The following is a 15,293-nucleotide window of genomic DNA, read 5'->3' as shown; positions in this document are numbered from 1 at the left end:
AGAAATACAACAAAGTAAAATCAGTTGCAAAAAATCCTATATGCAGCCAAGTTTATGCTACTGTACGGTGATCCACAGATTCAGTTTATAATTTAGATTTAGAACGGTCTTAAAAAACACAGGAAATTTCCACGATATAACAATGATTTTGTAGTACTCATGTATCCCAATGAAAAAGTCATCAATAACCCCAAAGTCGTAGACGTAATCTATAACCACAAACGATTTCTTTTTTTTTTGTCCTCGGTGAATCACCTTGATATGAATTAAAAGGTTTTTTACCAAGTGAGATTTTCCTCATTCTCGCCACACGATATGAACGATATACATTCAATTCATCACACACCATGATTTTTCGTGTACATTTTTTTTTTTACAAAAATAACTAATCATCAACAGTTAATATTATTTACCAACGTACATCGTGTATAATTGACTATTACGTTTCATAATATCCACACATGGGCCTAAAAGACGTTCAAAACATTCGCGTTCTAAAAATGCTACTTTGACTTTGCCGACGGCGTAGACGTTTGCAGTTCTAGGTTTATTTTCAATAAGGGCTAATTCCCCGAAATAGGTCCCTGTAGATCGAGTGGCAATTTCTTGTTCACTACCCTCAGGATTGTCTATAGTGATTCTTATATGTCCATCCTCAACAAAATAGATTCCATCAGCATCGTCCCCTTGTTTTATGATTGCCTCCCCTTCTTGATAAATTTTTGGGTGAAGTGCGTCAGCGAGGGTCATTCTTTCATAATGATCTAACGATTGTAGAATTGTTACATTTTCTAAAAGATGTTCATATTTCTTTCGCTTTTTGAAGGCACTTTTAAGCACTATTCGTCTAAAAGAGTTCCTGTCCATTGCCCACAATGTTCCTGATGTTTTGGCAGTAACGGTAGCTGAACGTGGCATATTATACATTAATGCTAGCTCACCAAAACTACCGCGATTATCGAAAGTATGCACCGATTTATCAGCTCCTTTCACATTCACAGAAACCTCGTATATTCCGTCGTCTATGACATAAAAATTATCTCCGTCATCTCCTTGTTGAATAACAGTTTCACCAGGTTTAACTTTCATTTCAAACATAGCATCGATCACTTCTTGCATTTGGTCCGAATCTAGAGAACGGAATAACAGAATTCCACTGACCGCTTCTGTAAGTCTCTCTCTTTGAGCATCAGTTTTAGGATGAACTACTCTGTCATCATCATCGTCGTCCTCCTCGGGATCGTAACGTTCAGCAGAGACACTTTGGCGCCTTGCATAACGGTTGCGTGTATTTTTAGGTTGAAACATTTTAGGATCTGGTTCACCAGCTTCCTCATCACTGTCCACAATAATGTACATAGGCACTTCTTTAGGGCGCCTGGTATCTCTAGCTGTAGTGAAATATTCTACTGCATAATCATACAAATCGTTCGGTTTTTCACGTAAAACTGATACGGTGAAGTCTCTCAGTAGATCACCGAGGCCGTCTGGGATCTCCAGATTCATGATGGTTTAAATGGAAGCAGACAGGGTGGTACGGATGATCATGAATAGAAAATAATAGCTTGTATAACGACCCACGAGAATTCCATATAAGTTCACATGAAGCACTGTTTGCCTTAGTAGTTCTCCCTTCGATAATCAATTAAATTAATCCTGTAGTGAAGGCTAGACTTGGGAGAATAAATATTTTATATTCTATTCCACCATATTGGAATATCACAATAGTGTATTCCTCAGTTAGAGAGTAATATAACAGCAGATCGGGTTAGAGGGTAAGGAAACCAGGTGTGACCAATCAAATTAATTAGTTTTTGATGACGTCCTAGATTGTGAACACTCTTCCTGTGTCTAGGGTTATGAAAAGGTGATTACGTCAACCTGAAATGATAAGTAATTAAAATTAATTAAAGCAATTTAAAACATAATTGGTCTACCTCATTAATACACTGTATCTCACCGATAAGTTCATAAAGGTGCTTTTAATCATCAGACACAATTCTGATTTTTTAGGTTGCAACATACATATATCAGCTGTGGTATGGCGATGAGCTGCTATTCACTGATAAAGCGAAGCCAATAAATATTTATTAAGTAGGCCTTCAGGACAGGTTAGGCTTCTGAGCAATTAAATTTTGTTAAGAAATATGACCAGAAAAGGTTTTGAAATCGTTCAAATACTGAAGGAAATTTATAGTTTTTAAATTTGGAAAAAAATGTCCAGAAAACATGCAATGGGTGAAAAAAAAAATAAGCATCGTTTTGTTGAATAAATAATCAAATTAGACATATTTTGCTTTTTTAATTGCTTTTTCGACAGGATACGATTTATAACCCCCCTTTTTTTGGATTCAAACTTTTAGATTATCTTACAGTGACCAAGATAATGTAAACACTACAAGAACGTGAAACACAAATAAGCAGTGGGCCCGTAGAAAGTTCTAGAGTGTACAAGTGAACGACAACAAGGTAGACTAAACAGACGCCATATTGTATTGGGAATAATTATGTGTGATTTTTATGCTAAAAATATTGATACTTGTATCATCCTTAATTAAACTAAACTATGGATCAATATTTTACATAATGCTTTTTATTTACTGTATATCTTCGTTACATGATCAACAAATGAAAGCTTTCGTTAAAAGATAAACAGCACGTTGGATTCACTCAGTAAATATCCGGAAATGTTATCTGTTAAATACAGCACTTTCACTATCAAATAGACATTTACGGGGAACTATCCAGCAAATCAAAAGATCAGTGTAAATATTTAGTCAAATTCGGTTCAATTTGAAAATGATTAAATTCACTTAATTCCTTACCCTACAGATTAGAATGTAGAAATATTATCATTAAAGATATATTAATCATAAATTTCAATATGTTTATCATTTCTACCAGTCATATATACAAAGATCAACAACAGCTTGTTCTCGATAATATTGAGAGCTGCCAATCAATTTTTATCAGTGATGACATTGTACAGAAAAGGTTTTTGTAGCCAATGTGAAGTATAACGTGTAATAAGATAATTCTCGTTCAGCACACAAAATGCAGCCATGCAGTGTATTCGATGTAAAAAATGACGTTCTCTATTTTGATTATTTTCAAGAACATCTTCATTTCCATTGGTATACTTGTTTCTGGTAAAGTGTTCAACAACATGTGCAGGAGGACCAAATGACAACACAATCTAACGAAGTCGTTTATAAAAACACACATTCATCACAGAACAAAAGACTATCAATAACACATACTTATCGTCTAACACAAAATTTTCTAAGAATTAATACAATGAAAACAAATAAAGGATCCACCAGCTAGTCGTTAGCGTCCTCAACACTATACAAGGCATAAATTGAATTACCAATAAGTTAAATTATTTAAAATAAAATAGACAAGAGTTGAAACAATTTCATTTCCTGACCAAGGTCAATCAGTTTGTTTTACGTACGTCGTCGGCTAATCGTGAGTTCAAAAAGGTCTTTTTTTATGATTTTCAACCACATAAAAGTAAATCATTGACCTGAATAAAAATTATATTTTTCTGCATCAATACTTTAGAATTCGTACCATACTTGAAATTTATATAACCAGGAAATCAAGCAGTCGAGTTCACTGCATGACTTGCTCTTTTGTTATATGATTATTTCAAGCACAATCAATTTCCAAGCATTAAAAATTTAGTTGCAGTGCACCAAGATGAGAAAATACAATAAAACAAACAGTTGCTGTGCTTTACAATAATAGACTTTAACACACTTGCCATACATGATCGGAGAAAATTTACATGTGACACTTGTTCTAGATCATTTAAAGGGGTATTCCGGTTTTTTTTTCACAAATTTGAAAAAAAATAAAATTCGACCTACAAAAATCGAATTGTTCCTTTAAATATCCGGCCAATCAATGGTCAGTTCACCAATAGATCCACCCGCTATTTGTGATTCTGGTATATCAATCATTTTAATATTTATATTGCCAGACATTTTTAAAAAATGGTTTTGATTGGCTATCATAAATTATTACATCTGTTTAACCCTCATAATAGGGAAAAAATTCGACTGAACACGATTTAAAGAAGAATTTCATTAGATTGTGGATGGCGAATGGGCTTCCTGCAAAATTTCAAATGAAGATTTTCCTTTTAAGATTAAGTTCGATTCAAGTGGATGCAAAAATTGGTCATACTCAAACTAAATAGGCTACAGCAATTGAAGGCTCCGAAATTGATATGACCACTTTTTGTATCCATAAAAAAGTAAGTTACCTCGTTTCATTAGATTAAACTTCAACGCAACAGCACAGTTGTTGTGATTCACTTATACATTGAATATAAAATATACATCAAGGTTAAAAGGTACAAAATTTACATTATGCATGCACGGGTCGGGAAATACATCCTGACATCTTTACGCTATCAATTATTTAAGAAACATGCAACAAATTCCAATACGCTTCAATCGTTCCATAAATCATCTGATCACTGATGAAACGTTTACTGAACTGGAAAATTAGTTCCAGATAAACCTGGGTCATCCTGCAGATATTTCATAAGGATCGACATTTTATCAGCAGTCTCTTTATTTGGTGGGATTTTGATTTATTAGAACTAATTAAACTTTAAAAAATGGGTTGTTATCTTCAACTTAGTGAGCACACAGATTCAAATTTATGTAGCAATACAAACAGCCTGTGCTTACCATAATAAGGACCATGAATGTTTCAACTTAACAATCAACATACATTCGTAGAGATGCAGTGTAGGAAGAAAACAAGACGTTGGATTATCACTCTTAAAAGTGATCAGGATATTTGAATTCATCCCTTGAAACGCATATTATCTAACTGACTACAACCATTTTAAATTGTCCACATCCCTGATATTGATAAATTACATTTATATTTACTTGACTGAATAATCACCGGGAATTTCAAGGCAGTTATTTCCTTTCAGCTCTAATGACTCAACAATCCTAAACAGTTTATCAGTATAAATGAGGAAGTATTTGATGGACATGATCCGGTGATAATACTATATAAGATATGATTATCAACTGATCGTATCATCCCGTATCTCTAGAAATCAATAGCTTTCTCCTTAAATTTATGAGAGTTAAGATAATATTTGTGATAAGAGCTAAAATTCCAAATATTGTCCCCTGAAAGCAATGACCGTTAATTGGACATTTACCTAATTTCTAAAGTTAAAGAAGAAAAAAGGATATTAGAGTTCTTGAATTTAAATTGAGTTTTTGATAAGGATTCTGGAATTTCTTATTTATTCCCATGCATGCATCCAGTTTGCAGTGTAATCGATTTTATTTTAACCTTTCATTTTAAGATAAGTCACTCTAAACTTTCGGAGGTGTCAGTTCATGAAAAAATTTCATTTAACAGATGTCGCTCGAGAAAATAGAAATTGTTAACGTTTTCCTATTGTGATGAAAACCTCATAAAGGCGTTATAATAATCCGACGATTCAAAGGTCTGTTGGCATGCAATGGTACACGAACTCTCTCTTAGACCGATCCACGGATTTAGTCGTAGTGTGGATCCTGCCTCATACGAGATGCTACTGTACAAGTTAGTCGAACAATATTTACTAGGTCATGTAGTTCTCGATTAGAAAGCGCTTGAATCAATTTCAGTCTTAAGAAAAGTATTTACCACTCTTATTCAAAATAATGGCATAAAAGCCTAATATCATTTTGTAAGTTTCCTACAACCGAATACAACATTAAGGTTCGTGTGTTAGACTCTGCTTACCCTTAACAGTAATAATACACTCGATAAAAACCTAGTAAAATGACCCAATTACTACAGTCACCTTGACTTGACTAGAATCCTAGCTTATAACGACATGATTGGTGATAGCCAACCAGGAATTACCTACCACAAGACTTCTGGAAGCAATAACGATAACAAGCTTCTCTGTTTGGTTTCTAAAGGTAAAATAAAGGTTACTTTAATATCCTTAATGTAAGGTTTTAATATTTTTTCTGATTAAATTGAAGTAAACCGGCTCACTTAATCAAATACCACATTAGGAAATTGTACTGTAGCCAACTGATGAATTATTCAACACCCTTATCAAGATTACACTGATAAGATAACGTGAATGAGTTTCTCAATGAAGTATTCAAGATGGTATCACTTTTTTACATTGCAAAGAATTCCAGAATTAAAGTAAGACAAAAACTAATTCTGTGTTTTCTTTCAACTCAATCCAGGTTGTTTATTTTTATTACTGCTTTATATAACGATAGTTATTTTAAACTGGCTAATGTGACAGGTTTAAATGAACATATTTATCCGAGTAAACTGTTTGTATGGTTCCTAGTCATTAATTATGTAGTCTAAAATGCTAAAAGTATGTATTTCAGACAGCTCTGATAATTAATCGAACTGAAAACCTCTGTGACCAAAATGTCTATACATACAGAATATGATTGTGAAATCACTGAGAGCAGTTTCACGCCGATATCCAAGCTTTTGACGAAAAAATTAAGTTGTTAATGTCGATCTATGTTTCGAATCTTGAGAGCAGTTGGTTTAAAATTCTTTCGTGAGTTATTAACTACAAAATGTATCCCCATTTCAAGCTACACCTGACTCTTTCATTAACTTGTATAAAGTAATACGATTAACGCCTGGCTGGTAAGTGTTGATAAAGGTAGTAAGTTGATTCAGTTGTGTTAGCTCCAGGGGCAACATGTCAATAAATGGAACTGTCACTTGACGAAACATGTTTATCAATTAAGTAATTTGAATAGAACCAAGTTGACCAAATCAATAACATTGCAAGTCGATCAAAGGAACCTGAATAATAATAAGTAAATAGTCAGCTAGACAGTGTTATTTAATGGTTTTAGTGGTATGGATTACAGTTTTAGACTTACATTAGTAAAAGTAAGCTAATCAGGTTTATCGATAGTATTACCTTAGCTCCTTTATATACTTTCTGAGAGAATGATGTGTTACAAGATCAATATATCTTATGCCTCTTATCTTACAGACCAAATTTTGTAACATTACCACATTCAAGCTGAAAGTATTACCTAGTGTCTATAAAAAAAATCCGAAAAGGCAACTGAGCTGGAGGCAATTATACTTTGCTCTGATATCATGCTATACATTTCCAGTAAAAAAAAAAAGATCTGAAAAATCTATACTGAATGAAACAGTTGTCACTTCATTGAATTGTATCTATTCGCAATTTGAAGCAGATACATTGAATTTATATCATTTAACACACTTCGGGTAACTATAATAATTTTATTATATAAAATATAAATATAATCAAATTATTGCTATAGGGAATATATTGGTAACTATCTACCTAGGAATACAAAATGTAATAAAAGTGTGTATCAAATTATCATTGGTACAATGCATGAAAACAAGATCAAAGTTACCGTTCCTAATTAATTAAGGTTGATTTGAACTGGATAACTATCTAGAATTTCGTCTGTATAGCTTACTTTTCAGTTCATTTCCATAGAAATAACATAGTAATCAAAGTTTAATTAAATCTCAGACTAATGAACTGTCTAGGGATTTCCAACTTGTTATTCGAACCTTTGTGGCAATTGGGTTTCATTTAAAGTTAGATTATCCAATACAGCTAATGTAGATCTTCCTAGTCACCTTTTTGTCTTAATAGATTCTCCTATGAAAAGCTGGTTGTTTCGCACAAAACCAGGGAAATTTTAGAACAGTATTAAGGTCTTAGGGTATTAAGTACACAAAACATGCTTCCGAAAAGGTCCTTGAGCTGCGGACATCAGCCAGAAACTGCCAGTTGTGAAAGGAAAGCCCATTTAAGTCAGACGATATTTACCACTTTGTAATCAACACAAACCCCTGATAATTTAACCCACTGTTTTTCAAAAATACATAAAAGATTAGCTATTTCTGCATTAGCAACATTTGCGTGCCAGTTAGATCCAAGAGTAATGCATACTTTGTTTTCTACAGAAGAAACACATATATGCACTGATATGATGAAAAGGGAAAACCTTTTAGTTTTCTGGAAAAGACATGGAACTTCGTATCTTGCTGAAGTTGCTGGGAATACCTGCAAGCAGTGTAGCAGTAGAGAGCAGATTTTCTAGCATAGACCTTGTCTTGAATTCAAGGCGATTATATATTTAAATTGTGAATTGATTATTTTGGAATAAGTAAATTAATAACCAAAGCCACTTCTATATGAGGCCTTAATATATTTAATTAAGGAAATCTACCAAAACCCCTTTATTCATCTGTTTTTTTTTTGTGCTAGCCAATGCAGCTAGTATAAAACTGAAAACATCTGATTACCCAATCGGTTTTCAGCTGCTAGACATTTACTTTTTACAAACTATATCGGATCAAGGATCTATTTTTGACTCATCGACGTAAATTATGTAAGATATGTTGACGACGGGTGTCTTTAACTACCTGTTGACCTGCGGACTCCAGCATGTGACAATGTAGTTATTCAATCATGTGTTAAAGATAAATATTTTTATTCCTTGTATCAGAGCTGAAAACATTTTCTTTACCTATTAGTCATCTTTTCACAAAATATTAGCCCCATAAGAAACACTTTGAAATGACAGCATTTTAAAACTTCCTTATTGCAATGCCGTTTTTTTTCTGTATACACCTTAAATATGGGGTTCTACATTCTACCAAAGGGCATAATGCAGCAAAATACTTGGACAGACATTCTATCAACAAGTGTAATTACAAAGGCCATTTTGGTGATTCAAGTCGATTAAGATGTAAAACTGAATGTCAAAAGTCAATCTTTGTATAAAATACATTGATTTCCTATAATCGTTTTATGAGAAATATTTATGCCCATATTTTATTGAGTGGAACAGGCAAGTCGATATATTTTATATATTGTTATTGAAGAATTATGTTATGATTCATTTTCAATAATCTGAAGGTTTCTCTTTAACAGTTACAACGATTTTATACAATAATGAATTCCTTGAAGTAACTGGTAATAGTCTTTTGATTTTATTGGAGCCATATAAAATACTAACTATTAACATCAATGTCAAGAGAATGGTGTTCATTAAATAATGCTAAAAAGCCAAATATGATTTGGTTGAAAGGGGGTAATATTTCATATAAAGAATGGTTCAGAAGAATAAGAGAGGTTAACCTTTGCTAAATAGATTAGTAAAATGATTTCTATCTCACTAACAGTATGGTTTCTATCTCACTAACAGTATGGTTTCTATCTCACTAACAGTATGATTTCTATCTGACTATCAGTATGGTTTCTATCTCACTAACAGTATGATTTCTATCTGACTAACAGTATGATTTCTATCTGACTAACAGTATGGTTTCTATCTCACTAACAGTATGATTTCTATCTGACTATCAGTATGATTTCTATCTCACTAACAGTATGGTTTCTATCTCACTAACAGTATGATTTCTATCTGACTAACAGTATGGTTTCTATCTCACTAACAGTATGGTTTCTATCTCACTGACAGTATGGTTTCTATCTCACTAACAGTATGGTTTCTATCTCACTAACAGTATGGTTTCTATCTCACTAACAGTATGGTTTCTATCTCACTAACAGTATGATTTCTATCTGACTAACAGTATTGTTTCTATCTCACTGACGGTATGATTTCTATCTCACTAACAGTATTGTTTCTATCTCACTAACAGTATGATTTCTATCTAACAGTATGGTTTCTATCTCACTAACAGTATGATTTCTATCTGACTAACAGTATTGTTTCTATCTCACTAACGGTATGATTTCTATCTCACTAACAGTATTGTTTCTATCTCACTAACAGTATGATTTCTATCTCACTAACAGTATGATTTCTATCTCACTAACAGTATGATTTCTATCTCACTAACAGTATGATTTCTATCTGGCTAACAGTATGATTTCTATCTGGCTAACAGTATGGTTTCTATCTCACTAACAGTATGATTTCTATCTCACTAACAGTATGGTTTCTATCTCACTAACAGTATGATTTCTATCTGACTAACAGTATGATTTCTATCTGACTATCAGTATGGTTTCTATCTCACTAACAGTATGATTTCTATCTCACTAACAGTATGATTTCTATCTGACTAACAGTATGGTTTCTATCTCACTAACAGTATGATTTCTATCTGACTATCAGTATGGTTTCTATCTGACTATCAGTATGGTTTCTATCTCACTAACAGTATGATTTCTATCTCACTAACAGTATGATTTCTATCTGACTAACAGTATGATTTCTATCTCACTAACAGTATGATTTCTATCTGACTAACAGTATGATTTCTATCTCACTAACAGTATGGTTTCTATCTCACTAACAGTATGATTTCTATCTGACTAACAGTATGATTTCTATCTCACTAACAGTATGGTTTCTATCTCACTAACAGTATGGTTTCTATCTCACTAACAGTATGGTTTCTATCTCACTAACAGTATGGTTTCTATCTCACTAACAGTATGGTTTCTATCTCACTAACAGTATGATTTCTATCTGACTAACAGTATTGTTTCTATCTCACTAACGGTATGATTTCTATCTCACTAACAGTATTGTTTCTATCTCACTAACAGTATGATTTCTATCTAACAGTATGGTTTCTATCTCACTAACAGTATGATTTCTATCTGACTAACAGTATTGTTTCTATCTCACTAACGGTATGATTTCTATCTCACTAACAGTATTGTTTCTATCTCACTAACAGTATGATTTCTATCTGACTAACAGTATGGTTTCTAACTGACTATCAGTATGATTTTTATATGACAAACAGTATGGTTTCTATATGACGAACAGTATGATTTCTATATGACAAACAGTATGGTTTCTATCTGACTAGGGGTATGATTTCTATGTAACAGTATGATTTTTCTATCCGACTAGCCAGTACGTTTACTATGTAACAGTATGATGTCTATCCGACTAGAAGGTACGATTTTTATTTAACAGTATAATGTCTACCAGACTAGTGGGATGATTTTACCTCAGTAACATTACGACCTCTCTCTGATAGATTTCAACCTTATATAAATCTAACATAATTCTTTCCTGAAATTATCACGATTTCTTGTATCAACCAGCATGATTTAGATCCAAATGCGACTGATTTCTTTTCTTCTTAAATTACATTAACAAAACATTCGACGGCTTAATTTTAGTAAACTAAGGAACTCAAACTAAACTGGCAAGGTTTTTTGTTATCGTATTGCGACGTCCGCCTTCAGTTGTCAAATCAGTATCAGAAAAGTAGAACTTTTCAAATCATTTAAAATATCAGATACAAAGTGATTACATTAGCCAAGTTAGCTTAAATGTAAAGACAAGATTATTCTACAAAGATATGTAGTTATTTGAATTCTGGAATCTTGGTAAATTATGCTTGAAATTTGAAAATTCATATCACATTTACAAGTAGGTGAATATGATAATTCAAATTTACATTGTATTGCACCTATGTTTGCGAAAACTTACACAAAGAAACAACATGCACAACTATGACATGACATAAGTATCAAGAGAGACATACCTTCAACGCAAGCAATTTCTCTAATTAATCCATTGGCACACACACAATACTGATCATGTCACTTCAAACATGAAAAGAACTATGTTACACTATAAAGAAACCAGCCACCTCTCATCACATACGGCACGCTACACTGACTTGATTGGTATAACTACTATAGATAAACTATAATATCAATGGTAACCAATAGTTAAAGCTAAACCGGGTATTGATCACGATTCACAACTTCAGGGTCAAAAAGACTAATTTGATTTGTCAGGAACGGCTAGGAATTACACTAGATATTAAACCTGTCAATACACCAGAGAGCTTTTGAAAAGAAGGAAACAGTAAGAAAAATTAATAGTTTTATAGTATTATACTGCTTTCAAAGACTTACTCTTCGTATCATTCCAAAACACCACCAGAAGCCATTCTTACAACACCTTTGCTACGGGTCGTGAACTTAAAGGACAGTAGGAAGAACACCGAGCACGATTAGGCGAGTTTGTACAGCCATCATAGCATTAAAGTACTGTTATATATATATATATAAATTTCTACTTTAGGATCATTAGGGCACTTGAAATCTTGAATATTGCAGACATGATATTATTAACTTAAGCTCGCAAATATTTAAAATAATCTAACCGATTTTTTTTATTGAACTTACAGACAGTACACACTTATAAAACCATGAACACTCTAAAATTCCACAGAAAAGTCAAATGGTTGTATAAGAATAAGTCTTTATATACACAGATAGTGGATACGTTCAATTCCTCACATTTTGGTCAATGTTTTCCAATAACCACTTTACTGAGAAATTTTCTTCTATAAAGGAGCGATATAATATGATAAATAGAGAGTGTTTCTAATTTATAATGAGAGCCAAGAAACGACACAAACAATACAATGTAAACAGACAATATACTAATTTAGCATTGGTGCATACAGAATGTATACAATCATGGTGAATTAGGAGTCTACGGCTACTATCGTTATTTTACCAAGATGATTAGGTACTATACAGCGTACAAACAAAAATCCAGAGGCTTTTCAAATTACAGTTTCCAAACTATCAAATAGCAGCCAAGCAAAACAGGTCAACATATTGTAGTACATAATAATTTATACTTAAGATAACTGAAGAAATTCAATTTACTTGTAGTCAGTTTTATTGATAAAATCTAACAATAAAAATACTACATTAATAGGATCTCTATCAACTAAACCATTATATAGAACTATATTATTTTTTTAACAATAAGGTTAAATTTGATATAGGATCATGCTTAGCGTAATGTGATTTTGTTAAATTATATCTTGATAATCCCATTTGCTATAGGCTTAGAGCTTATTATGGCCTCTAATATACTTTAATTGTGAACATAAATGCCCTGATTATTATAAGCAAAATATAATTACACTTAGAAATATATCACATATAGATTAGCATTGAAGTAAAGACACGTGTATTAAGGGATTGGAGCTGGGTCAAGAAGCAATAGACGTTCCACCATAATTAAATTTTTCTCCAATTTTTTTTGTTTTTACTTCCTAATACAAAGTGTGAATCAATTTCGTTTGATTTTGAGAGAAGGATTATACGTCTATTTGTTATTTGCTGAAATACGCCCGTCGTGTCCCTGAAAATGTGTTCTTTTATATAGGTAAAAAACGTAGGTGTACTATGAATTTAAAGCCTATGGGTATCTTTAAAAAGTAATAAAAATATAAAACATAAGCGTAGGATTTTACTTACTTTACATCACACTTATCTTGAGAGACGACATTAATTTTTCTCTAAAAAATGTAACAAACCTTTCTATTGCTGTCATAAACTATTATCGATTTAATCTTTTGAATGCAAACAGGTTTTTCTATACTACGTCAAGCTCTTGAATGGTATTAGAAGGAGACAGCAAGACAAAGCCTACTTTAAATCAAGTTATTGTCCTGCATGATCTAATTCCTGGTATTGTACTCACACGCTCGACGGTCGAATTCCTTCCATCAAATTTAACGAATTTCAATGAAGTGAAGCACTGATGATAGCACGCAACATACAACAGGTTGTCCATGATGCCATGATTTCATTTTTTGTTCATGAATAATCATATTCATATTAGTGTGGAATTTGAATGTCTTTAGGAAAAGAGGTTTCAAGAACACTTCTTTTAAAATGTTACTTGATGTGCCGAATCAGAAATCGTACAGACATGAATTGTTATATCTCATTATCACTCATTGAATCATAATTCTCTTGAGCGATTTATTTATCATTTTGGAAAGATTCCCTGTTGATACGATTTATGTTGATGCATATACTTTTATATATCGTGCGACTGAAGACAGACGTATGAACTATGGTATATCAGATGTTCACGAGCTATTCGCGTCAGAATAATGTTAAGATCTTTGATAGAAACCGGCAATTGACCACAAATGTGCTAAAATCACTTTCGTGCCTAGAACACCGTGTGCTTCATTGCAGAAAGTAAGCACCTAAACTACATTATAATAATTAACAAAGAAATTATCAATATCTGCTTGAGACTGCAATTGCGTCGAAAATAATGATATATATGCATAAATTCTAATCTCAGGAATAACAAATATGCGACATTCTTACCCAGAACGCAGCCTGCATAGTGGTGCGAATAGATGATGTACGGTTCGGTGTATTGTGCGGGATTATCGATACAGTAGAAAAAAGAAAAAACGAATTGCGTCCGCACTGTGTCCGGACCTGTGCCTCGTGTGTTCACTTCTTCTATTTTCGTTTATATCGATTATTCCGCACCGTAGACTGCAACGGACACCGTACCTCGTCGCGAAGGAAGATAGGATGTAAAACAATATTTGATTTGCTCCGAAGAATAACACAGTACACGTTAGGATTATCAAATCAACTTTACTGTTCTTGTTTAAGGTCAGTCACTCTTCAAATCTATATTCTATTGAAGTTGTGTGTAGCTGCTGGAAGCCGTCGCATTTGTCATATTACATAATGGTATCTGAGGACGGATATGATACGATCAATTTCAAAACAAGGAAACAAACCTCAAGGTACAGAATATCGAGTGGTTGACTTTGCGCTAACATTCAGCATGTAATTGCTTTTCCCAAGTTTACTGTGAATTACTACAACAATCAATGGTGTTTCTATTCACCTCCGATTAGTACTACGGAAATCATATAGTTCAATGGGTATTATTCCCTTGGTGACTGGGTTTTATTTTGAGTAAAATTACAAACTAACTGATAGGTACACTGTTAGTTAGAATAACCCGTTTGTTAGTGCCCACAATTTATATCAGATGGATGCCTTATTATATTAAATCTGAAAATGTTTATAAATTAAATAAGTATACTTATTAATGCCATCACAAGAGATACCATCCAGAGGACGCGTTATTTTCAACGATGTGCTCACAAAACATCGTTCTTGTGATACGCTAAAATAGGGGATACATCATGTTTCTTTACAAATTTCCTAACTTTCGTAAATGTAAGAAGGAAACAATATTGATCAAAGTAGGTCAATGTAATTATTAATTTTCAAAATAAGATTTGATAAAGCAAAACATCTGTTGCTTGTATGAAAATTATAAAATCATTTCGCTATAATTTTCAGTTGATGCATCATATGCTATATGTATGTCATCTTTCTTTCAGGTAACTCGGGACTTGCAGCCTTTAAGGGACAGTTTTGCCATTTCGATGCCATTTGGGTCTTGAATATATAT

General features: G+C 32.8%; 1 protein-coding gene across 1 annotated transcript; it reads right to left on the bottom strand.

The window, feature by feature from the left end:
- Nucleotides 1–239: 239 nt before the first annotated feature.
- On the bottom strand, nucleotides 240–1,724 carry LOTGIDRAFT_180979 (hypothetical protein). Its single transcript, XM_009045499.1, has one exon. The coding sequence runs from the start codon at nucleotides 1,504–1,506 to the stop codon at nucleotides 406–408; it is 1,101 nt and encodes a 366-aa protein (XP_009043747.1). The 5' UTR covers nucleotides 1,507–1,724; the 3' UTR covers nucleotides 240–405.
- Nucleotides 1,725–15,293: the final 13,569 nt, after the last annotated feature.

Source organism: Lottia gigantea, assembly GCF_000327385.1.
Source record: "Lottia gigantea unplaced genomic scaffold LOTGIsca_1, whole genome shotgun sequence".
Classification (NCBI taxonomy): Eukaryota; Metazoa; Mollusca; class Gastropoda; family Lottiidae; genus Lottia; species Lottia gigantea.
The sequence above is the reverse complement of the archived record's forward strand: the minus strand, read 5'-3'. Positions and strand labels throughout refer to the sequence as shown.

Excerpts from the sequence above, each read along its gene's own strand:
- LOTGIDRAFT_180979 (XM_009045499.1), bottom strand. The coding sequence starts at position 1,506 with ATGAATCTGGAGATCCCAGACGGCCTCGGTGATCTACTGAGAGACTTC.